Raw genomic sequence first — 25,325 nt, 5'->3', positions numbered from 1 at the left:
GTCTGAGGGACTGATCTGTATTATGACATTATAGAGTGTGATTACAATGCAGGAACACAAAAGCTGCACACCGCTTACAAATAGGAACGTGAAATTTCAAGGGGGCATAATAGCGCTATTCATCAGTACTTGATAATCATTTAAAAAGTATACCTTTGAAAATCATATAGCACACCAAAGAGACAGACATACAAAGCGCTGTGACATTACAATAAACTTCAAAACAATAGATGCGCAACTAAAGCTATGAAAATAACATATAATATTTATATTGCACATTTTGTAGAAGGTTAAAATAAAGACTTTTTCACTTTAGACAATAATATTGAAGGGAAATATGACAGGACTTGCATTCAGAAATAGGTGGTTTTAATACATTTTTAGTTTGGTCAATAACAACATAACCAATACAGTTAAGCAAAACTTTCTGGCAAATCCACAACCTGTAACTGTAACCATGCGGGTAATACCAAGGTGATGTTGGCATTTTAAAAAAAATTGCCACAATATTTTTCTCAATTTTCATCCATTGTTCAATGGCATATGAGAGGTGGAGGTGAAACAATTCAAATTGACATACCTGAGGTCAGTGAACCTACATATTAATGCCTTTATTGTGACCATTGTCAGATCCCTCAACACGACTCAATGAGGATCTAGCACCAGTTCATAACACGCAATAACATTCTCTCCAGTGAAAAAAAAACAGGATACTGTGATGTTTTTATGGTTTCAGTGCTGAGCACCCGGACTCTATATATGTAACAATACAGTACTCCTTTGTGTGTTCATCTCCATGAGAAAATCATTTTTAAAAATGGAGGAAATAAATTGTACACAACATCGAAGATCGGTCTCAGAATGAAACAAATCTCCTGGAAGACAACTTTCATGCACGTTCAAGCACTGAATATTTTGATGAATATAAAAAAACACCAAATTCAAGTACAAGGCATTGCTTTAGGTTATACAGTGTATATACACAATACATTTTAGTTATCATTTCTTAACTACAGTACAGTTTAGATATTAATAAATAGCACAAACTAACATTCAAAAGGTAAGCTTTTTTCCTAACAGTTATTTGCATTTCCAACTACATACAGACAGTGTTTATAATCTAAAAGGACTCGCTTTGTTAAAAGCATTTGATAGGCCTACTGTAAAGGTTATCTCTTTTCAACTCTTTTCAAGTGATGTGTCTGCGTTTTGTTTTGGACGAGGGAACACAAGTCAACCCTCCCAGAGTGTCTGGATGGACTGGTTTGAGAGGTATATTGGAAGAGGTGGAATGTTTTTTCTCTTTTTGCCACCGGGCACCACTCCTACTGACAAACCTTGAACTTAATAGCTACTCGCCCGAAGTGAAGACAGTAAAGATTGTGCACTAAGGTGGCAAATGAACATCCCTCCAGTTGGGCGGTCTATACAGTAATAAATCAGAAAGTTTCTCGCAGTTGTGCAACTGTCTCAGTTGGCGCTGCACCAACTGTGTCGGAGCGACTCTTTCCCTGGAAGCAGGTGGGAGAGAGACTAAGATATGTGCGGATAGAGTCATGGGTGGGAGTCATGGGAGGTTTGAGAAACTGGGGAAAGGGTGTTGAAAACCTTCTCAATCCCCCTTCACGTAGCCGTTTGCGCTGGTTGCTCCAGCTCTGGCTCCTCTTCCTCTTCTCCCACTGCCTGCTCTTCCTTCCCCGCCTCTGTCCGACAGTTCTTCAGCCTGGCCGGGCCCGACAGCCTCGTCGAAGCACAACCGGAGCGTGTTGCGTATCACTAGGCGCTCAACGATAAAGGAGGCGCAGAACCAAGGCACGGCGTACTCTGCCGTGATCAGGCCCATGAAGTTATATTTAAACTCAGAGTAGTCCCACGGACAAGCGTTAAACTGCCGAAGCAGCAAACCCGTGCCAAACTCCCACAGATATGTCCACAGTGTATAAATGATGCAGCGGAGAAGCACATTGCAGCGGTCCCGCAGACAAAGATACATGCGCTCTACGATCAGGATGCAGGTTCCGTAGATGAAGAGCGCCCACACACTCGTCACGCCGGGAAACTTCCAGTTGCAGTTCACCACAAACTCCCAGGCAGCCGTGAACATGACTTCACAGAAGTAACCGTGGATGGCATATAGGTACCACCGAGAGAGGGCAGTAAGGGGCTCAGGGGTCGCTGTGGTTGCCATCTTCCTTTTATTTTGATGTGTGGAATTAGTAGGGTTAAGGAAGTTAAAAAAAGAGTGTGTTACATACTGAATACCCTGCAACAAAGGCTATATTCGAAATGGAATACTAGTATACTGCATTTTGGCCACAATAATGCAAAATTAAGTGATAAAAAAAAATGGCCACTGATAAAATATCTGTTATAACAAAACAAAACAGCCAATTTATGTATTGCTAGCAAAACATTTTATTTTGTTAAAACACATGGCTAGTTTTGAATGGCCGTCAATCGAGAAGACAACTTTTGGCTGCTGAAAGTTGGTTCATGCTAACCAGCCAAACTTGACCTCTGGGATTTAGTGAGTGATATCCAGTTATCATATCAGTATTTACTATTTTCACATGGAAATGGAAGGTCAATATGAGTGCATTACATAGTGGGATACAGTATTTCACGCAGAGTGCTTTGTTGGCAAATCAGGACCAAATAGTAGGGTATTCGGGTATTCTCTGCCAATAGAATCTGCAATAATATCTGCATGTGGTGGCCAATTTAAACTACTGTTCAAAAGTTTGGGGTCAGTAAGATTTCATTTATTTTTTCTTTTCTCTTCTATTCTGCAAGAAAGCATTAAACTGTTCAGAAGATACTGTAGAGACATTCATAATGTTACAAAAGGTTTGTGTTACAAATAAATGCTTTTTTTGAACTTTCTATTTATCAAAGATTTCTCAAAAAAGTATCATGGTTTCCATAAAAATATTAAGCAACACAACATTGTTTTGACAACGTTGCTCAATAAACATATAAATCAAAAAAATGTAATCACAAAATCAGCATATTAGAATGATTTCTAAGGGATCATGTGACACTGAAGACTGGAGTAATGGCTGCTAAAAAATCAATGTTGCCCTTATAAAAACTGTTACTTTAAATTGTAATATTTCTTCCCAATATGACTGTATTTTGATCAAATAAATGCAGCCTTTGAAAGATTAAAGACATCTTTTAAAAACATCTTACCAACCCCAAACCTTTGAACGGTAGTGTATACTGCAGAAATCATAGTGTGCAATGCTAGTATACAATTCCGAACATAGCCAACAAAATACAAATGTTGCATGACAGCACAGTAGTAGTATTTACTAATGATGATAATATATAAACTTACGCATGCAAGTTACATGAACATGGATCACATAAGGACATAATAGAAAAAAATGACTGATCTTAGTATGCAAATCCATGCACGCTGAGCACACACGCTATACACAGCTTAAAATACAGTATCATGTGTCAGTGGGCCTATGGAGAGCTTAAAGTCCTTAAATCAGCTCATCTGTGTACAAATAATATCTGAGTGAAACTGAGATGACTGGTCAATTCTAAGGCAATTATGACTCTTCTGATATTCAACTGTTGCTGGAGATGTGTGTAAAACTGAATTAGAGGTGAGTGTGATCTCATTATGAGCTATCAATTACACTTTAGCAATTTTCCATTTAGCAGATATTTTTCTCAGCCAAAGCTGCTTAACAGAAGGCCAATTGAGGGACAGTCAGCTGCCTGGGAGCATATGAAGGTTAAGTGTCTTGCTCCAAGGGCATCGTGGGAGCTCAAGTGACTCTTTAAGTCTTTAAGTTTTAAGACCTCCCGGGACGAACACAAACTTTTACCACAAGTGTGGCATCACATCTAAAAATATATCTGCTAAGCCAATTTGAAGAACGAAAACTAATATAAGCTGTACTGTGACTAAACTAGACTGAGGATTTATTTGATGGAGAGGTTATGTAGGGAAACGAGTAATTTTTTTTGCAGATTTCACCCACCCTGCTGTCTGGCAGTCTCAATGTCCACACTCAACACCGTCTGTCAGAGTCCAAGAGGAGCGGTACTGAGTTCTGCTGCCGATGCTGACGTGGTACTCATGAACTGAAATAAAAAAAACACACAAAAACAAGTCATCAACATTAACATCCTGTTTAATTGAGTGAAGTACTACAGGTGCAAAACAAGTTAAGTCAAGCTTCTGTGACATGCTGTATATTCTTCCATACAAATGTTCCAATTGAGCTGTAAAGTCTATAAAGTTTACTATAAGCAAAGCTCTTAATTCCTCAACAGTGGCAAAATACACAGCTGATAAATATACAGCCCTATAGGATTAAGTAATAGATACAGTAGGTGTCTTATTAGTTGGCTATGAAAGCTCATACGTTGTTGAGGGAAAATAATAATTATTATTATTATTATGAGGGTTGGTAGGATTTTTTGATATTTTCTTAAATATATATATATATATTTTTTTTATATATTTTTTTAATATATATATATATATTTTTTTTATGATTACATCTTTGTTTTGTGAAGTCATTATTGTACTCTTTTTTTGTTTGTGTCATTTAAACATTACTGTTTTGATAGACATTGTTATGTCCACTGTTTTTTAAAACCAAAAAAGAAAGTGAGAGATTGTTGGTGTTATAAATAACACTCGATAAAAACTGCATTTCATACTTGAAAACTCCAAAGGTTTTTATCAGCGTAACTCCATGAGAGTGCAGTGCACTGCTAAAAGGGTGAAACACTCTAGTGGAAAGGCCATTATTAAATATTAATCTATGCATTGAGATAAGACACAGCTCTTGTGCCGCAATAGAAGTGCTCAGTCATCCGGACAACCTAAAGGCATTAAAAAGTGCCTGATACAGAGCCCAGTGGATGCCATGGTGTTTACATGTAGTGTTTGTATCCCATCCCCCTCGTTTACTGGCCTTGCAGTCAGCATTGCTATTGATCTTCTCCAGTCAAACCTCTATTGACCTTCTCGGCAACCTGAACAGACCAGTCAGTGATGTCAGCATGGCCTTCACTATACTAAACAGACACGCAAGCTCATCTGCACAGATCAGCATCAAAGCAGAACCACTTCTGAAAGTGCTGGTTAATGTGACGCTGGATGATGATAATTGCTTCTGTCTAGGCGACGGGGAATCATTGTGAAATGTGCAACCAATAAAAAGAGGAACTGGATGAAGAAATTGTCTTTTAGTGAGGGCAAAATACATGAAATTGAGGTTCATGTAATGTGCAGTAAGAATGTGCACCAAATTTAAATAAATAGACAAGAGTTTCAGCAAATAATGCTCAATCGACAGCCTTCAAGGCATTAGGTTGATTACCACAAACAATTATTTTGTTAAAACAATTATTATTATCCCTTATTTTCTTCGGTAAAAAAGCTGAAATGAAGGTTACGGTGAGGCACTTACAATGGAAGTGAATGGGTAAGATATTCTGAGGATTTGAAAGTATAAATGTAACGCTTATTTTGTAAAAGGCAGGGGGCAGTCGTGGCCTAATGGTTAGTCAGACTGGTAACCTGAAGGTTGCGGGTTCCATTCTGAATACCGGCAGAAAAAGACTGAAGTGCCCTTGAGCAAAGCACTTAACACCCAATCGCTCCCCGGGCGCTGCAGCAAAAATGGCTGCGCGCTGCTCTGGGTGTGTGTGTCCACGGTTTGCAGTGTGTGTGTGTGTGTGTTCTAATTTAAACGGGTTAAATGCAAATAATTTTTTACTGTTTTTGGGGGGTTGTGAGTTTTGGACGTTTAGTTTGAAAATTGAATATAACTACAAAAACCAGGTTAGTGATTTTATTTTTCACTAAAACCATCTTTACACTCATATTGTAACACAATTCAAATTGTGAGTATTTTAATGATGTTTTATTAACAAAGTTCGAGAGGACAACGTTCAGATAATCTACCCAATCAGAGCGAGGAGGCCCATTTATAAATAGCCAACTCACCTCTGTCCCACGACCCAGCATCCCTCCTCCACTCAAACTCCTCACGCTCAACTGTTCCTCTCCCAGTCATGGATGGGGAGGGGAAGTACTCTGGGTTCGGGACACATTACGAGCTCAGAGCCCTTCCCCGGACAGTACGCATGCATACTCTTTAGTCTATTCAATTATATGTAAGTGTGAACTTGTGCAAAGTTTACAGATTGACCCCATTCACTTCCATTGTAAGTGCCTCAGCACTGTAACCCAGATTTTTGCTCTCTTTTTTTAAAGAAAATGAAGTGGAAATTACTTTTTGTGGTAATCAAACATTATCAAGTGCCGTTGATTAAGCTTAATTTGTACTGAACCCAAACCAGCCATTACCATTCTCGGTAATTTAAATAAACCTGAAATCAAATCAAATATACACTGATGAGCCAAAACAATATGACCAGTCACAGGTGAAACCAATACCATTGATCATCTCCTAACAAGGCCACATTTTAAAGTCTAGATTAGATGGTAAGCAAACAATCGGTTCTCGAAATCAACATGTTGGATGCAGGAGAAATGGACTAAAGATCTCAAGCCAGGGACTTTGACAAACGCCAAATTGTTACGGCAAGGCGACTGGGTCAAAGTACCTCTGAAACGGCAAGGCTTGTGGGTTGCGCCCGGTCAGCAGGGACAAACCACAAACCGGCGACAGGGTGTTCATCGATGTTCATCGTGCCCAAGGCTCATCGATGCACAAGAGCAATGAAGGCTATCCCGTCCAGTCTGAGCCAACAGAAGGTCGATCTACTGTGGCACAAGTCACACAAAATTTTAATGATGGTTATGGGAGGAATGTGTCACAACACACAGTGCATCGCACTCTGCTGCGTATGGGGCTGCGTAGCCGCCTAGTGCCTGTCCTGAGTGATGACCCCTGTCCACCGGTGGAATGCCCCTGCAATGGGAACGCGTGCGTCGGAAGTGGACCTTGAAAGAAGTCCCGTTTTCTTTTATATCACGTGGACAGCTGTGTACTTAGAAATGTTGCTGGGCAACTAACTGAAATAAAATTTGTTTAAGTTAAAATACAAGTACAAATAAACAAATAAAAACACAAAAATTACTAAAACTAAATTTTTTATTAAAATATCAAAATAAAAGCTAATTCAAAATGTTAATAAACAGTATAATAGTGTATAGCCTAAATAATACTAATATAACTTTAATAACTTATTCATTTAATAAGACTTACAGCACACACGGATGGACATATGGACTACATTTATGGTGACAGCCCCTGGTTGTTGCTTCCACCACACAGATTGAACATTTTACTAAATATCTTTTTTTTGGGGACCTGTCCCTTTAAGTGCCTATTTGAGTACTATGAGAATTTCAGACATAATAAAGGCTACGCTATCCCGGTTTGTTTTTACTCTGTCCTTCCTTTGTCAATTTCAACCACACACCTCCCAAGAGAACAATGGCGCATTAATGACAGGGACAATATACTATAACTTTCTCCTTTGCCGCACTGGAATGACCGGCTCTGATGCATTCTTACTGCCGCAATATCTAGAGGTGACTGATGAGAGCTCTGGTCTCCCATCACGAGTTCACTACACTCTGCACAAATATAAATGGCAATGGATCAATAGCGCACACAGCTCAGTTACTCTAGATAGCACCTTGGCTCCAGGCCGCACACAGACTTCATTCTTCTCATCAGGTATGAGCAGTGCTGCTGATAAGCCTCCTAAGATCTGTTAAGTGATGATCATGTTTCAGAGGGAGGCAGAACCAATTTCATTAAATTCTTCAGCATGAGGCGGACAATTCAACCTGTGTTTCACTCATCAGGGTGTTTAATGCGCCTAATCAGGCACAAACGAAACATAATGGGTAAAACAGTAGCTGAAAGCTGTTAGTAATGGGGAGTGGCTAAATAATTATGGTTTGTGATTTTCAGATTCCAATATATATATATAGCCTAGTCATGTAAGTATTTCCGTGTCGACTCAACCAGAGGTTCTAGCTAAAAATTTAGATTTTGATCATTGAAATACACTATTATTGGAGGGGAGTCATGTCAAAACGATCATTTTCACCGGAGATTTGGAGCCAGATTCCAGGGGGATAGAAATGACTTTAAAAAGATGGCAGCATCATTATTTTATTTTTTTTACAGTGATTGGTAGGTCTATTAGTAAAATCTTGTTGAGACTTAAACAATCTTTGCTGCATTATATGACAATGGTGACAGTTAAAAAAAAAAGCCCTTCTTGTGTTTTTTTGCCCAAAATGTACATGCCTGTAACTCAAGAAGTATTAAAGATCACTTAAAGGGCACCTATTATGACATTTAAAATGTTCCTAATGTTGTTTTGGGAGTCCCCAACAACAGTTTTACATGCATGCAATGACAAAAAACACTTTTGTTGTCATATAATATGCATTTAATTTTTCCTGATTTGCTCACCGACTCCCAAATGATTCGTTTAACGACTCACTTTTCCAAACCCCTCCTTTGCGCGACGCTAATCTGCGTTGATTGGTCAGATGACCCAGCAGTGTTTACAGTGATAATACTTATTGTTTAACACGGAGTACAATGATGCTTTTATCAAATAAATTGTGTTATAATAATGATTATAGTCCACTGCTTTGTAGTTTGTAGTAAAAAACTAAAAATAAGATAAAGAATTTAATGTTATGTTAGCGAGCATAGCCCAGAGTTCATATTGTAAAAGCACAATCAGTCTTTTTTTGCATTAGCCCGATGCATAAACATAACGTTTTACAAAAAAAAAAAAAAATTTGCTGTTACGTTACTGCGAGGTATTATTCTATTCTTTAAGACAACTCCGAAAACAACGACAAACACTTCACATATCTCAATACAATTGTCATTGAAGACCTAGAAGCTAAACGGTGCTTACACAACAAACAAAATCATTATTAAGCATGCTACATAAAACATAAAAGCAACAATTATTAATAACACTTACAGGTTGTGATACGGAGGAGGAAACTGATGCAAATACACTTAGAAATTAACCTTCCTTCAATATCAGCCAGCTCGCGAATCCAAGTTTGATTGCATTTAAGTTGGTAAAGCAATCGTCTTCAAAATGGCGCAAACAAAGCACAAGGCTCGGACTATACTTCTGTGGTATAGTTGTATATATGAATTGTAGCCACTTAGTCTTCAAATGCTCCTCCTTGGGCAGATGAAAAAAGTTGGCTTTTGAGTCGCACTTCAGAACACAGCGTCTCGTCGCCATGATATTTTCCCTGGCCTTGGAGCGCAATAAGTGGGCGTATCGTATTCAAATAACTTGACAAGTTGACGTCATCTAGTCAGAGAAAAAGCTTCGGTCTTCTAACGATTCATAAAAATGACTCCGAGTCGACTCTCACTTTTGAAAGACAATAACTTTATATACGGTGCACTTTCATATTTCAAACTTTGCAGGATGTTTTTGTTCACTTAGATCTTTGTTACACACTATGAAAGGTAAATGTAAAAATTCCATAATAGGTGCCCTTTAACATCTTTTATAAATTGTGTTTTTTAACCATTTTTTTCTTTTTGGTATCTAATTTTTAATGCCCAATATGGTTCATTTCCAGAGATATGGGGATTTCAACGTGGTTCCATGAGAAAATTGGTAAATTGTAGTTTTCAGTGGTCAAAAACCAAATACTTTTTTCTTTTAAAGAGGAATATGAAGAACAAATCATGTTGAAACTAGAAATGTAACTTTTTTTTTTTTTTTTTCTATCAACACAATTTGCGTAGAATATTCCTGTCTGGGTGCCATACTAAATATTGTTTTTCCAAAGTTTGCGCACCTGTAACACAAAGTATTAAAGATATCTCAATATCCTTCTAGATTCTCATTTTTAATAAACTTTTCTTAGTAAATATGGTTATATCCCATAGATATGGGGATCCCAGGCAACTCCATGTCCAAATAGTTGAATTTTACCCATTTTCAACGGTCAAAAACATGTGGGTAACCTTTCAAATAGCTGATTCTTATTGTGTTTGAAGAAGAATGTCTGAAGAATAAATAATACTGTCACAGTGTCTGGTTTATGTTCCTTGGGTCACCACTAGATGTCCTCCTTCCCCACGGTGTCCATCACACTATTGAACTACATTTCCCACGATCCTTGTCTTCTCATTGCACTCGGCTGGTTCCTTATCACTGATCATTGCACTCAGCCATTTCCCCATTATCATTGTCTATTCCCTGTGTATATATACCCTGTCATTTCAGTGTTTGTCACGGAGTCCTTGTTAGATGTCCTCACACTTCCTGGTTGGTTTCTTGTCTGTTCCTGTAGTTTGTTATTCTTGTTGGATTGCTTACATGGTATTTGACCCTTGCCTGGACTGGATTACGCTTCACGGATTACCAAATAAATACATCTGACTGCACTTGGATCTGCTGTCTCTCCATTGTGTGTGTCGTGACAGAAGGACTCCGTCACAAATAGATCCAGCAGTACGGATACGATCCGGTCGGTATGTGGATACCGCGTGGTGAGATTTTCCCTCCGGGAAAGGATGAAGGATCCTCGATTTCTTTGTTGGCCTATTTTTCAATGTGTGCTAGAAGGAATGAGGAGACCATAGCCGCCAGGTTCATAGAGGAGACGGTAAATTCCCCAGAGATGGTGAGTTCGATGCCACCGAGACGCCATCATGGACGGAGGAGGAGACACAGCCCGTCTGCCCAGTCAGAGTTGGTTCACGTCCCGTCTGCCCAGTCAGAGACTGTTCACGTCCCGTCTGCCCAGTCAGAGACTGTTCACGTCCCGTCTGCCCAGTCAGAGACTGTTCACGTCCCGTCTGCCCAGTCAGAGACTGTTCACGTCCCGTCTGCCCAGTCAGAGACTGTTCACGTCCCGTCTGCCCAGTCAGAGACTGTTCACGTCCCGTCTGCCCAGTCAGAGACTGTTCACGTCCCGTCTGCCCAGTCAGAGACTGTTCACGTCCCGTCTGCCCAGTCAGAGACTGTTCACGTCCCGTCTGCCCAGTCAGAGACTGTTCACGTCCCGTCTGCCCAGTCAGAGACTGTTCACGTCACGTCTGCCCAGTCAGAGACTGTTCACGTCCCGTCTGCCCAGTTTGAGACGGGTCTAGAGATGCCCATTTGTGGGGCCGCCAAGGCAATGATGGACTATTTGGAGCGTCTGGCTCGGATCCTGGACATGCCAGTGTCTGCTGTTCCAGAGCCGGAGCCAGTGTCTGCTGTTCCAGAGCCGGAGCCAGTGTCTGCTGTTCCAGAGCCGGAGCCAGTGTCTGCTGTTCCAGAGCCGGAGCCAGTGTCTGCTGTTCCAGAGCCGGAGCCAGTGTCTGCTGTTCCAGAGCCGGAGCCAGTGTCTGCTGTTCCAGAGCCGGAGCCAGTGTCTGCTGTTCCAGAGCCGGAGCCAGTGTCTGCTGTTCCAGAGCCGGAGCCAGTGTCGTCTGTTCCTGAGTCGGGTCTGGTGGTTCCGATTCCGGTGGTCCGGAGACGGAAGAGGAGAAGGAGAAGGGCCTCTTCAACGGACCGTCCGGTGGTTCCTAATCCAGAGACCATCCCAGAGGTGACTGCCATCCCTGACGCACCGGTTAGGCATGCTGCTCTGCCGGCCCCGCCCGAGCTGCTCACACTGCCGGCCCCGCCCGAGCTGCTCGCCCTGCCGGCCCCGCCCGAGCTGCTCGCCCTGCCGGCCCCGATCCAGCATCACGTCACGCCCGCCGAGCCTGAGCTTCACGTCACCCCAGCTGAGCCTGAGCTTCACGTCACGCCCGCCGAGCCTGTTCCTGAGCCGGTGCCCGTGTCTGTTCCTGAGCCGGTGCCCGTGTCTGTTCCTGAGCCGGTGCCCGTGTCTGTTCCTGAGCCGGTGCCCGTGTCTGTTCCTGAGCCGGTGCCCGTGTCTGTTCCTGAGCCGGTGCCCGTGTCTGTTCCTGAGCCGGTGCCCGTGTCTGTTCCTGAGCCGGTGCCCGTGTCTGTTCCTGAGCCGGTGCCCGTGTCTGTTCCTGAGCCGGTGCCCGTGTCTGTTCCTGAGCCGGTGCCCGTGTCTGTTCCTGAGCCGGTGCCCGTGTCTGTTCCTGAGCCGGTACCCTTGTCTGTTCCTGAGCCGGTGCCCGTGTCTGTTCCTGAGCCGGTGCCCGTGTCTGTTCCTGAGCCGGTGCCCGTGTCTGTTCCTGAGCCGGTGCCCGTGTCTGTTCCTGAGCCGGTGCCCGTGTCTGTTCCTGAGCCGGTGCCCGTGTCTGTTCCTGAGCCGGTGCCCGTGTCTGTTCCTGAGCCGGTACCCTTGTCTGTTCCTGAGCCGGTGCCCGTGTCTGTTCCTGAGCCGGTGCCCGTGTCTGTTCCTGAGCCGGTGCCCGTGTCGTCTGTTGCAGTTCCTGAGCCGGTGGTGTCTGTTGCAGTTCCTGAGCCGGTGGTGTCTGTTGCAGTTCCTGAGCCGGTGGTGTCTGTTGCAGTTCCTGAGCCGGTGGTGTCTGTTGCAGTTCCTGAGCCGGTGGTGTCTGTTGCAGTTCCTGAGCCGGTGGTGTCTGTTGCAGTTCCTGAGCCGGTGGTGTCTGTTGCAGTTCCTGAGCCGGTGGGGTCTGTGACTGTTCCTGAGCCGGTGGTGTCTGTTGCAGTTCCTGAGCCGGTGGTGTCTGTTGCAGTTCCTGAGCCGGTGGTGTCTGTTGCAGTTCCTGAGCCGGTGGTGTCTGTTGCAGTTCCTGAGCCGGTGGTGTCTGTTGCAGTTCCTGAGCCGGTGGTGTCTGTTGCAGTTCCTGAGCCGGTGGGGTCTGTGACTGTTCCTGAGCCAGGGTCTGTCTCTGTTCCGCCTTGGTCTTCACCGCCATGGCCGCCCGAGTGGTCGTCTTCACCCTGGTCGTCTCCGCCATGGCCGCCCGAGTGGTCGTCTTCACCCTGGTCGTCTCCACCATGGCCGCCCGAGTGGTCGTCTTCACCCTGGTCGTCTCCGCCGTGGCCGCCCGAGGGGTCTTCACCGCCGTGGCCATCCGAGGGGTCGTCTTCGTCCTGGTCGTCGCCCGAGGGGTCTTCACCGCCGTGGCCGCCCGAGGGGTCGTCTCCGCCTTGGCCGCCCGATGGACTGTCTGTTTCGCCCTGGCCGCCCGATGGACTGTCTGTTTCGCCCTGGCCGCCCGATGGACTGTCTGTTTCGCCCTGGCCGCCCGATGGACTGTCTGTTTCGCCCTGGCCGCCGCTTAAGCCATTCCCCTTTGTTCCTGTTCCCCTCCATGGACCTGGCCCCCCATCCCACCCCCTGATCCTCCACCTTTCCACCTCCCGCCTGGACTCTTGTTTTGTTTGTTTCTTGTGGTCTTGGAGCGTCTGGTAGCCGCTCCGTAGAGGGGAGGTTATGTCACAGTGTCTGGTTTATGTTCCTTGGGTCACCACTAGATGTCCTCCTTCCCCACGGTGTCCATCACACTATTGAACTACATTTCCCACGATCCTTGTCTTCTCATTGCACTCGGCTGGTTCCTTATCACTGATCATTGCACTCAGCCATTTCCCCATTATCATTGTCTATTCCCTGTGTATATATACCCTGTCATTTCAGTGTTTGTCACGGAGTCCTTGTTAGATGTCCTCACACTTCCTGGTTGGTTTCTTGTCTGTTCCTGTAGTTTGTTATTCTTGTTGGATTGCTTACATGGTATTTGACCCTTGCCTGGACTGGATTACGCTTCACGGATTACCAAATAAATACATCTGACTGCACTTGGATCTGCTGTCTCTCCATTGTGTGTGTCGTGACAAATACTGAAACTAGAAATGTATTGTTTCCCTCTATCATACCTCTCTGAGTGCAAAAAAAAATATTTTTCTGAAGTTTGCATGTCTGTAGCTAATGAAGTATTAAATATATCTTATAATATAATTTTAGAATCTTGTTCCAATGAAACTGTTCTTTTAGAATCTTAATTGTTTTAGGACCTATATGAGTTAGCATGTAGCCAAGTTACAATACTGCATATTTAAACTCTTGGAGAAAGCTTCAGAAACTGTTAAAATGAACAAAATCCCTTCTTTCAAAAATCTCTGAAACTGATTCAAATAGGCTATAGATTCTTATAAATAAACTTTTGAGAGCAAGTTAATTTGCCTCAACCCTTTCAGTAGATTTGTTTCACTTTTTTGGCGGGTATGTTCTATGCAATTGTTTTTATAGAGGGAAACCAGATCCATTTCTAGTTTCAACGTTATTTATACTTCAGACATTTCCCTTTAAATACAATAAATATCAGCTATGCAGTGACTCACATTTGGTTTTCGACCATTGAAAATTAATAAAAATGCAACAAATTGAACATGGAGCCACATTAAGATCCCCACATTTATGGGAGTGAACCACATCCCCACTAACACAGAACGTTTAGGGAACGTTAGGGAACGTTAGTTTATGGTTCTCTAAAGGTTAGTTTGAACCAAACCAAAAACGAACGTTTAGGGAACGTTCCCTCAGGGTTATAACGTTCCCTAAACGTTAAGGGAACCAACCAACTAAAACGTTCTCCTGTGGTTGCACTGTACCTCCACACAACGTTCCCGTTTGGTTGTTTTTGGTTGTTTTTGGTAATGTTTATTTAAACAAGCTCCATTTAAGTTTTTGACGTAGCATATAAAAGGTTTGCAGTCAGTTGATTTAATTCACTCAAAAATGATTGGTCTTATGAAATCCAAGTAAAATAAACAGATTATCAAAAGAATATATTTAATTTTAGACTGATCAATTTAGCAAACAATACTTTTGTGCCTGATTTCGTTTTTTTAACTGTATTAGTTGAAAATACTTAAAACAAGAATCTATCAATCGAACGATTTTCACAAATAAGAAAATTCACTTCCAACAAAGTAGGTTTTTTTTTTTTCAGTGTACAAATTCAACCGTTACACCCCCACGCCAGTAGGGGCAAGTGCCTCTGTTTTCAGGTGACCGATTGAAATCATGTCCTGTGTCCTGACTTCCGTGTTCTGCGATTTACACCAAAGTCCTTCTGGATACACAACTTGCATGGGAATCCGTCTTCTTTCAGTGGTTTCGTGTAAATGGACGCTCAAGATAAATTGTTTGAGCACAGGTATGGAGCCCTTAACGTTATAGTGCTAGTTCGTTTTTTCGTCTCTTTAGAAATACACACGTTGCACCCACTGTTTGTGATTTTCACGTAGAATAATAATAGTTCGGTAAAATATTTTTAGAATACTTTTCTGCTATCACTGTTAGAATACATTCAGAACATGTTTAATTTATTCCTGTACCGTTGGCATTTTACACTCACTTATGTGCATGTATGCAAAGCAAGGCCTCTGATTAGGTGGCAATGGCGTCAATGCGTCTCTATCCAGTAATTTTCAAACATTCCAATGCCGTGTTAAATGTGCTAACGTTATAGCATTGTGTGTCTGATCGCTCCTCTATCAGTTTTAGAAACTGGTCAGACAATAACAGCTATAGTCTACATAATCCTACAGTGAAATTAAAAAAGCCATTTCACTACATGCTAATCTTGAGCAATATCATTTTCTCCTTTTTTTCCACCTTTTCTCACACCAAACAACGACGTACGACGCCATCAGAAAGCGCATTTTGGGAAATGTGTGGATCCGTCCGTTCGCATTTCTGTGTTTCTATGCATGTAGACTAGAGCATCATTGTGGTACGTATATGTTTTTACGTATGTTTGCCTGAACCATGTTTGTACAACTAAACGTAGCACAATTTGTGTGTATATATTATAAAATAATCTGTATAGTGGATGTAATGCTCGAACCATGATGCAGTATCTGTCTGCTTACTCGAGCACATACGGATGTGTAATGTCACACACTGTAGCATTATACTTTTACGTTTAAACAGTGCATTAAAAAAACAAACTCCATATCTAATGTTTAAGAAAGAAATAACAAATATTCGTGGTCGGGGATAGCAACACTCCATTTTAGTTTAAAATTACCCTCTAAAATGCTGATTGGCCAGGTTTGCTGACGTCAAGGCATGTGACGCAACACGAACGTTCCTGATTGGCTGGAGGAAATGGATAAGTCTACGTAGAACTCAGTAGACCGTTCACTATCAGGAAGTCTTGGAAAAACAACCAACAACGACCAACAACAGCAACCATTGAGCTTCACATTCTCAAAAAGTAAGTGAAATACGTTACAGTTTCATGGTTGTAATGCAAGGGTTTGGGGTTTAACTTTAAGCCGTCTAGAAAATCTGGCTGTGTACAGGTGACTTATTGGTGCTATACTATATATAAATAAATACGTTTTCTCTGTATGGAAATACTGCTTTGTTCGGCTACTGTCTCACAAAAACTTTGTTCTCTTAATGTAGATTCCTATGACAAAGCCATGAAAAAATGTCGGCGACTGATGGACACTTCCAGCATTGAGACGGAAGACGATGCGAGTGTCCACAAAAGGCAGTGTAAACGCCCAAGGAGGTTCATGACGGATTCTTCAAGTGATGGTAAAACCTTAAGTACAGACATTATTTACAAAATTAACATTTTCTTTTAGCAATCTGTACAAATTTTTTGGTCTTTTATTTCAGATGAATCTGTTCCACAAATGAGAGAGTGTGAGAACGGAGTGTGTGTCTGGAAGCCCTGTCCGTAAGTTAACATTTAAGAAACCTGAGTCATATTTCCTACCATGGAACTACTGACATTCAACCTAGTGCATATCATGTGACTATTCTGATGTGTTTGTCTCTTCCTGCCTGTTTCCAGGTCCGCAGCTGCCTCCACCACCTGCATGTAAGTTTTTTTTTCTTCCTCCTCCATTTGCAAGAAACCTACCATAAATGAAGTGACCAATATTCATATCTACTTTCTTTTTAGATGAGTCAACACCACACAGAAAACCAGCCGGTCGCCCAGAATTGGATGGGTCTATTATGACGCAAGCTGAGGGTACAGTGGCTTTGCATTTTCCATTTCCAATTAAATACTATTTCATGACAAGGAACTTGAGAGTAACTTGACTTTTTTGTTGTTGTAAACAGCAGAACTCATCACTAAGAGGGAGGTGAGACATCACACAGAGGGAGGTGGCTCAGCCATGGAGACGGAAATGAGAGGTAAGAAGACTCACTTAAAGGAACACACCGACTTTTTGGGACTTTAGCTTATTCACAGTATCCCCCAGAGTTGGATAAGTCCATACATACCCTCTTCATCTCTGTGCGTGCCGTAACTCTGTCTGACGCACCCACCACTAGCCTAGCTTAGCACAAATACTGGAAGTAAATAGTTCCAGCTAGCATACTGCTCCCTATAAGTGACAAATAATGGCAACATTTTCCTATTTACATGTTGTGATTTGTATAGTCACAGCGTGTACAAATAACAAGGTCACATGTGAGACAGCCATCTTCTAATCATATACATACTCTGAACTATATTCTCAGAAGGCCGAAGCACTGCTACTTCTGCGGAGTGATTTACTCCAACTCTGAGCGAACTCTCTGCTCCTCACCACGGGGGTTCTCAGGGGCTACAAGCAAATCACTCCCCAGAAGTAGCAGTGCTTCGCCTTCTGAGAATATAGACTTATCTAACTCTGGGGGATACGGTGAATAAGCTAAAGTCCCAAAAAGTCGGCGTGTTCCTTAAGTTGTTCACATATTCAAGTAATGTATAACAACTAAAACTAACATAATTAATTTTTCCATAGCCATGTGGACATCCATTACCCGTATGGCACAGCGAATGGAAAAGATGGAGCAGAGGCTGGATGAGGTGCTCATGCTCTTAAGGAGCTCCCAGTCCCAGTCACCTCCCTCTGCTCCTGTCGATGATATGTTGCTGTCGCCCTGCTCGACAGTCACAGAGCTGGAGGAGTTTGACAGGAGTCTCGGTCAACAGGAGAGGAGGGGAAAAAATGGTAATTAAGTTGCCATAGTCCTGCCCTAAGATTAACACTATATAATTGCATAACTTCAAATATCATTATAACTGAACTGACGGCTCTTACAAAATGAGATTGTACAAGCTCTCCACTTTGTTCTACATGTATAATTTGTATTTCTATGTTTTACAGCAACTTTTCCTGACAACTCTTGGAGGTTCGACCAGAGGTACTGCCATCCGTCGCATGCTACGGCGAGTGGCAACTATTGACGTCCATCAAACAGTTTAGTCTGCGGGGCAGAAAGGCAAAGAAGGCCTTCCAGGACCTGACAATCTGCAGGGTTATAACAGGCAGGTGTTATTTTATTGTTCACATCAGTATTATGCTTAGCTTGGAGGTTTTAATTTGACTTGTAACTTTACTTCATTTTGACTTTACTCTAGCGGCCTTCCAGAAAAACTTCCCGGCGGTGACTGCAGCAGAGACGGAGGACTTGATTGGGCAAGTGCTGAAGTTTGCCCCACACAGACGGTAAATTAGAATACTTCTATGTGATGTTCATAATTATCAAAGGAATGGGAAAACTATCAATATTTGTCATAATAAAAAAAACAGGGTTGTTAGTAAGGCAATTTGTCTTGCGTTTGTCAACGTGTTCATTCTCAGTATGACATATCAAACTTTTGTTTATTTTTTAGGCCAGCTGAGAAGGACTGAGAAGGGCTGATCGGTCAAGACAATGGAGCTCTTTTTTTATTTATTTTTTATTAAACAATTGTATTTTTGCCACTTTGGCCATTCACTTTATTGTCCCTTTTCAATGTGAAATTTGTCTTGGACTCAAAGCTGCATTTATACACAACATATATATACATACACACAACAACATATGCACAACAAATGCACATTACATTATCATTCCAATATGCATCTTGCACACTACATTTGCACTCTTCATCACACTCTTTGTACTTAAATTTCTGTTTTATTTGTATAGTTGTAAAACTGATTCTATTCTTGTATTTTTTTTAGGCCTTTTATATTTTTGGTATTTTGTAATTTTATATTGTCTATATTAAAGTTTTAAATCCCATCAAGTTTGCCTGTTCATTCATTCCTGCTAACATATAAATTAATTTCTGCTTGTATAATAATTAATTCCTGCTTATGCACAGACAGTTTAAAGTAATAATAAAATTGGTACCATTGTTAGATTTTTAAAGGTTAGTGGAATGTAAAAAATAACCTTAGGGGAACGTTACCTAAAGGTTGCAATGTTAGGGGAACGTTCTAGGAACGTTCCCTAAAGGTTACAACGTTAGGGGAACGTTCTAGGAACATTCCCTAAAGGTTGCAACGTTAGGGGAACGTTCTAGGAACGTTCCCTAAAGGTTGCAATGTAACCAAAAACGAACGTTCCCGGAACGTTAAGAAAACTTTCCATGGGAACCAAAACCTAACCTTAAGGGAACGTTCCGCAACCAAAAACGAACGTTCCCGCAACCAAAAACGAACGTTCCTAGAACGTTCTGGGAACCATAAATTGTTACCTGGGATAGGGTCTTGAAAATTAAGATTTGAAAAGACAAGTTTGTTAATATCCAGAATCTAAAATCATATTGAGATATCTTTTTTTATCTTTTAATATTTTTAACTTTACAGGTATGCAAATGTCTGAAAAACAATATCATGGCACCCAGGAATGCTGTTTGACAGAAATAAACGAAATACAATTTGTAGTTTCAACATAATCTGTTCTTCAGCTTTTCCTCTTTGAAAGAAAAAAAGTATCAGCTGTAAGAAAAGTGACCCACGTTTGGTTTAAGCTCTGAAAATGTGTACAATTTAACAATTTAGCCTACTCTTGCCACATTGAGATTCCAATATATTTGGAATTGAACCATATTGGACCGGATAACAAAAGTTTGTTAAGAACCACAATCTAAAAGGATAATAAGAGATCTTTAATACTTCTTGGGTTACAGGCATGCAAAGATTGCTAAAGTCAACAGATTTCTAATGGACCTATTGGAAGTCATTTTTACCCCCCTGTAATATGGCTCCAAAATCTCAGGTGAAAATTGTCATTTTGACCACCCTCACAAAATAGTGGATTATTCTGTAAGTATACATCCATGACCATGACATTTAATATTTTGGATTTCAACATTATGTTTATCGCTCTTCATTAAAAAAAATAGACAAAATCTCAAATTTGAGCCAGGGAAGTTTCGGAAATTTGGTTGATTTGACACGGATAGAGCCACTAGCGTTGTTATTGTTAACTGAAACTAAAACTGGGTGGGCCAAGCAAGCTCATGTTGGATCAGGACCACCCAGTCCCGCTCTGTAGACGGGCCTGTTACTTTTTTACTTCAAGTGATTATGAAGCAGCCCGAGAGCTCAAAATTCTTACCTCGAAGGACCACAATTATGTCCCAAACATGGGCCAGTGCCAAGAGATTAACAACTTCTGAGCCTTAATAGAGAGGGTTAGTCACATGACTGCACCAAGCCACAGTGATGTTAAAACAGACTGACATGGCAAGACTTTGATTCCACCACGAAGAATAAAATAACGACGACACCCGTAATTACACATCTTAAACGCTATTTTGAGAAGAAAGATTGAGATGTGGACAAGTTAAACTGCATGTTGTGCACTGGAACTGATCTGCCACAGTAAACAGTAAATCCCCAGTTTTAATCAAGTCAGCTTTGAATGTCTTTGATCCCGCGCTGCTGATGTAAGTGGGGCTTCAGCTTAGCGCTGCTATGAAATATGAGGACATAGTCAGCGTAGTAAATATTGACCCATCCAAACTATCCCGGTGTTGTGCCGAATTTCGACTCCCTGCCAGAATCTGACTCCCCTCACGTGCACGCGCAATGACGTCACTTCACTAGTCGCGGCGGTCTTTTTTTTTATGTTAATCGCGGCAGTTTCCACACGTGTAATTCCTATCAGGAACTCTGGATTCATGTTTTTTTTATAGTTATCTTTATTAATGGTGGTTTTGCCCTGCTTTATTTTGTTTTCGTTCTTAGCCTATGTTATTTTTCATACGTTTGGGTTCAGTAATCTCTATGTCAGTCTGTCTGTTCCCTCCACACATTTAAATGTAGGCTATAGTTCGTTTGTGTGCGTGTGAATTAAATAATATTAATATTAATTAATAATCCATACAGTACGTGCACCTACCAAAAAACAACAACTGTTTATTAGATCTCATGGCTGAGGAAGAAAAAAAGGTTTGAGAAAAGGTGGGGCGAATAAACTCCCAACACCTCTTTTATGGAGATAACTTATGAGCTGGTGCAGCAGGTCTCTTCTCTTGTGTTCAAAAAGAAAAAAGAAGCAAATATATATGAAAACCTTTGTTCCTTTTACGAATTAACAACATATTTTATAACCATCTGCAAATAGTTTATGCAGTGACACACACATAAAACCATTGTAATGTTTAAACACAGCACCTGCCGAAATCGTACTCTCCGCCAATGTTAGCTTTGCAAGGTCTGAGACATGAAACTCTTTCTGATGACACCTTTCTCCATGGAGGATCTCGAGAACAGCAAAGGCCTCTAGCTTCAGCAGGAAGCCTTTAAAGTTGGGGAGTATGATTTCGGCAGTGTGTATTCAGTCCCAATTCTAAGGTGTCACTCAAGTGTTCGATCTGTGCTATTATAATTTACTCACAAATGATTTACTATGCCTTTATTTCTGGTCTGTTTTGGGTCAATTCTGCCACAGTGCCACAGCAAAAACAGTAGAAAACTGCAATAAAAGTGCAATGAAATAAATTGCATACATTCCAAAAAATGCTAACACGTAACCTTTTTATGTAACATTGTTGGATCATGTTTATAATAATTTCAAATTAGATATAGTAAGATTCATAATGTACCAGCCTGAATTTTGTGTTTTTTTCTTTTCATGTCAGGACCATATACTAGTTGAAATGTTTGGCATACAGTTTGGATTGGCGGTGTGGTTCTGTTCTGGGCTAAAACTCCCTGCATATCCATGCAATTCAATAATTTTATGAACACATAATTTGAGAAATTAGTCTGATTCAAATGGGAATCAAAGATCAAACACTGACTGGACGAGACTGGGAGCTGGGGATGGAGGAGGGTTATTAGCTCCTGAGAAACGCGTCTTCTGATAATATTGAAGGACTTTATGGATTCTGTGATAGGTGTCGTATCCCTGAAGAGACGTGGATCAGCTGAGTCAGCTAATGTGAGTTTGAGATTACAGCTGATACACTGGCATTGAGAAACCATGTGCAGTCCATGATAGATCATTAGTTCTTAATATAGAAATAACAACATACTCTATTATGGAAATCTAACAAGTGCATAGTATTTACTGTATAATTGACTTCCATCAACCATCAGTGAGTGGTGAATGTGGTCAACACATTAATGGTGAAGTAAAAACCTTTAATCAGTACTCTCTTGACCAATTCCCTAATAGCCTACTTACTTTTAGGATAAAGGCCCCAGGAAGTGCTGTCCCTTTGGTTTTGATGTGGCAGTGTGTCTCTTAGAAGAAAAGGTTCTATATAGAACCTTAAAAGGTTCTATAGGCGCTTCGTATTTGGAACCCCTAAAAGGTTCTATACAGAACCCAAGAAAGGGTTCTTTCTTGTCATTATAGAACCTTTTTAGCATAAAAGGTTCTTTTGAGTTGAGTAAAGAACCCTATGGTTCTATATAGAACCCCAATGAACCCTTTTTTTCTAAGAGTGTAGAACCTTTTAGGGGTTCCAAATACAAAGCGCCTATAGAACCTTTTAAGGTTCTATATAGAACCTTTTCTTCTAAGAGTTGAACACCTTTTTCTCTCATGAATGACCTGTTATCAATGGAATAGAACTACTCCACAATTTTTTTGTCCATCTAATGTTCATTGATGATTTTCCCCATTATAAGAGTTGTTTAAAAGGTTGGATAACAATTATAGTGATTTTGTGTCACTTAATTGATATGCTTATGGTATATTGTTAATCCATAAAAGGGACAAAGGTTTTACATATTTGCTTCGTTTTTTCTTTTTGAACACTTTTTTTTCAGTTGTCCTCAAGAGAAAGATGCAGTCAAGAGAAGAGACCTGCTGCACCAGCTCATAAGTTATCTCCATAAAAGAGGTGTTGGGAGTTTATTCCCCCAACTTTTTTCAAACCTTTTTTTCTTCCTCAGCCATGAGATCTAATAAACAGTTGTTGTTTTTTTGGTAGGTGCACATACTGTATGGATTATTAATTAATATTAATATTATTTAATTCACACGCACACAAACGAACTATAGCCTACATTTAAATGTGTGGAGGGAACAGACAGACTGACATGGAGATTACTGAACCCAAACGTATGAAAAATAACATAGGCTAAGAACGAAAACAAAATAAAGCAGGGCAAAACCACCATTAATAAAGATAACTATAAAAAAACATTAATCCAGAGTTCCTGGATAGGAATTACACGTGTGGAAACTGCCGCGATTAACATTAAAAAAAGACCGCCGCGACTAGTGAAGTGACGTCATTGCGCGTGCACGTGAGGGGAGTCAGATTCTGGCAGGGAGTCAAAATTCGGCACAACACCGGAACGACCTCTTAAAGGGCAAGTATCATATTTATATACCCTTTACCCTGCTGTATAGTAGTTGACTAGGAGGGGAGAAGTGAGCTGCCAGTGCCAAAGGTCTGTTTATAGACAGTGACCCAATATGTGTGAAGAACTTGAACTCTTTGGTGTGTTTAGTCACAAATACCGTCTATTTCTGAAGTGTCATCAAATATGATGCGAATGAGGCAGCTTTATTTAGCATCTGATATGTTAATAAGAATTGTTTGGGATGTGAGCATTTGAGGGTTTATCTTATGAGACGGAATATACCGCAGTCGTGACAGCTGCGCCGTTCGGATGCGCAGCGCAGGCCTCCATGACAACCGACCACTGCAGCGCTGCGCAGACACAACTGTACTATCACACTGTATGAAACAACAAAACTATGCATTTATAACTGTATGAATCTGGAGCATTGCACTTCCTAGGTATCCTAGTTTTAAAAAATGACATTAAATAAAGTTCCCAATCAAGTACCGTATCTGACCACTAAGAAACGATATCAGAATCAGCATCGCAAATTGTCAAACTTTAGCAAGTTCATTCGTAATTAAAGATTTGAGCGCAAATAAGTGCGTTTAGGATGAAGCGAGCGATGGAGATGACAGCATACTTCCTCGATCGCCTGTTTAGATGAGGATGATAAAAGTCCGTATAAACAGCGAGCTGATGCCCGAGAAAACATTCAGAAAGGTGCAGTGAATGGTAAGTTACCGGTTTACTATGACTCTGGCTCGCGTACATTGTGGGATAACTTAACCCAAGCAGGAAACCCATACGGGTTTACTGAAACACCAAAAAACCGGCGAGACTTACCGTATTATTCTTCCGCCGCTGTTAGATCTAAAGAGAGCCGGGCCTCATTTTGATGTAAAACAATAGAATTCTACAGAAAACCGTTGCACCGGCTGCCTCTCAGAGTGCATTTGTACCCGCCTCTCTCTCTCCTCTCGCTCCTGTCCGATGATAACTGACATATTTTACTCCACTGCAGCAGTAACAGCACATGCTCAGACACCGGCTGTGTTTCAAAACACTGCGAGCTGCCTAGCTAGTGCCTACGGATTGAATGGTTCTTTTGAGTCGGATCTTTGTGATGAATTAGTTGAATCGTTTCTTCATAAATAGGACTTAATCGGCTCTCATTCATTGATTCAATTGAGTCAATTGATTCATCGAGCATGATTCGTAATGAGCCGAGAACAACAGAGTGAACCGAGGATTTGACTGGCAATTTTACCATAAGAAATAGCCTACTGTATGAAACTGACATGGTTTTAATAGCTTTTTTTTTTTTTACGCGCAAAAACGTCAGCAAGTTAGCTAAATTAATTATTGTATAGCCTAGTTGTAAATTGTAGCATTGAAACATAATTTGCATTGTATAGGCTAAATTGTATTTAGTTTGTCATTTGCTATTGTATAAATCTGAATAATGAACTGAACTGAGACACATGAAAATGTGTGTTTAGTTTCATATGTTGAAACTACAAATTGTATCTCGTTTATTTTACAGCATTCCTGGGTGCCATAATATTGTTTTTCAGACATTTGCATACCTGTAAAATTGAAAATATTAAAGGTATCTCAATATGATTTTAGATTCTGGATATTAACAAATAAAATAAACATAAACGTTAGATCCCAACAGCAGGTGTTGTGCTGAATTCTGACCCACACCAGATTATTTAACCCCCTTAATCCCCAGTGTAGATTTACGATTACGTGCTGACGATAGGATTAGCCAATCAGGTAGCGGCTTCAACAAGGGGGTAATAATTTGGCAGGGAGTCAAAAATAGGCACAACACCTGTTTTACACTTACTATTTCTCAAGGGCGTTTGATTTTG

The 25,325-nt window shown here is 41.1% G+C and overlaps 2 protein-coding genes and 1 long non-coding RNA gene across 8 annotated transcripts; 2 read left to right on the top strand and 1 right to left on the bottom strand.

The window, feature by feature from the left end:
- Nucleotides 1-349: 349 nt before the first annotated feature.
- tmem229b (transmembrane protein 229B) lies at nucleotides 350-24,546 on the bottom strand. Of its 3 annotated transcripts, XM_079632268.1 has the most exons (4): nucleotides 24,292-24,500; nucleotides 6,607-6,766; nucleotides 4,002-4,104; nucleotides 350-2,192 (listed from the first exon to the last, which is right to left on the bottom strand). In XM_079632268.1, the coding sequence occupies exon 4, from the start codon at nucleotides 2,186-2,188 to the stop codon at nucleotides 1,613-1,615; it is 576 nt and encodes a 191-aa protein (XP_079488394.1). In that variant the 5' UTR covers nucleotides 2,189-2,192; nucleotides 4,002-4,104; nucleotides 6,607-6,766; nucleotides 24,292-24,500; the 3' UTR covers nucleotides 350-1,612. The 3 variants fall into 3 exon arrangements, with proteins under 3 accessions (XP_079488394.1, XP_079488393.1, XP_079488395.1); XM_079632267.1 differs by lacking the exon at nucleotides 6,607-6,766 and having other exon boundaries at nucleotides 24,292-24,546; XM_079632269.1 differs by lacking the exon at nucleotides 6,607-6,766 and having other exon boundaries at nucleotides 356-2,188; nucleotides 24,292-24,515.
- LOC307008951 lies at nucleotides 14,370-17,003 on the top strand. Of its 2 annotated transcripts, none has more exons than XR_013799929.1 (8): nucleotides 14,370-15,059; nucleotides 15,559-15,638; nucleotides 15,975-16,124; nucleotides 16,319-16,453; nucleotides 16,538-16,598; nucleotides 16,716-16,742; nucleotides 16,827-16,898; nucleotides 16,991-17,003. It is a non-coding gene; the product is annotated as an uncharacterized lncRNA (long non-coding RNA). The 2 variants fall into 2 exon arrangements; XR_013799930.1 differs by having other exon boundaries at nucleotides 15,959-16,124.
- Nucleotides 17,000-19,086, top strand: LOC307008950 (uncharacterized protein). Of its 3 annotated transcripts, XR_013799927.1 has the most exons (5): nucleotides 17,000-17,065; nucleotides 17,662-17,871; nucleotides 18,028-18,188; nucleotides 18,282-18,369; nucleotides 18,537-19,086. XR_013799927.1 is itself a non-coding variant. In XM_079632279.1 (3 exons), exons 1-3 carry the CDS (start codon nucleotides 17,047-17,049, stop codon nucleotides 18,105-18,107), a joined length of 309 nt encoding a protein of 102 aa, XP_079488405.1. In that variant the 5' UTR covers nucleotides 17,000-17,046; the 3' UTR covers nucleotides 18,108-18,528. The 3 variants fall into 3 exon arrangements, 1 of the variants encoding a protein (XP_079488405.1); XR_013799928.1 differs by having other exon boundaries at nucleotides 18,028-18,369; XM_079632279.1 differs by lacking the exon at nucleotides 18,537-19,086 and having other exon boundaries at nucleotides 18,028-18,528.
- Nucleotides 24,547-25,325: the final 779 nt, after the last annotated feature.

The sequence above is a fragment of the Phoxinus phoxinus genome, assembly GCF_949152265.1.
Source record: "Phoxinus phoxinus genome assembly, chromosome: 13".
NCBI classification, from domain to species: Eukaryota; Metazoa; Chordata; class Actinopteri; order Cypriniformes; family Leuciscidae; genus Phoxinus; species Phoxinus phoxinus.
This window is presented reverse-complemented; position numbering and strand designations above follow the sequence as displayed.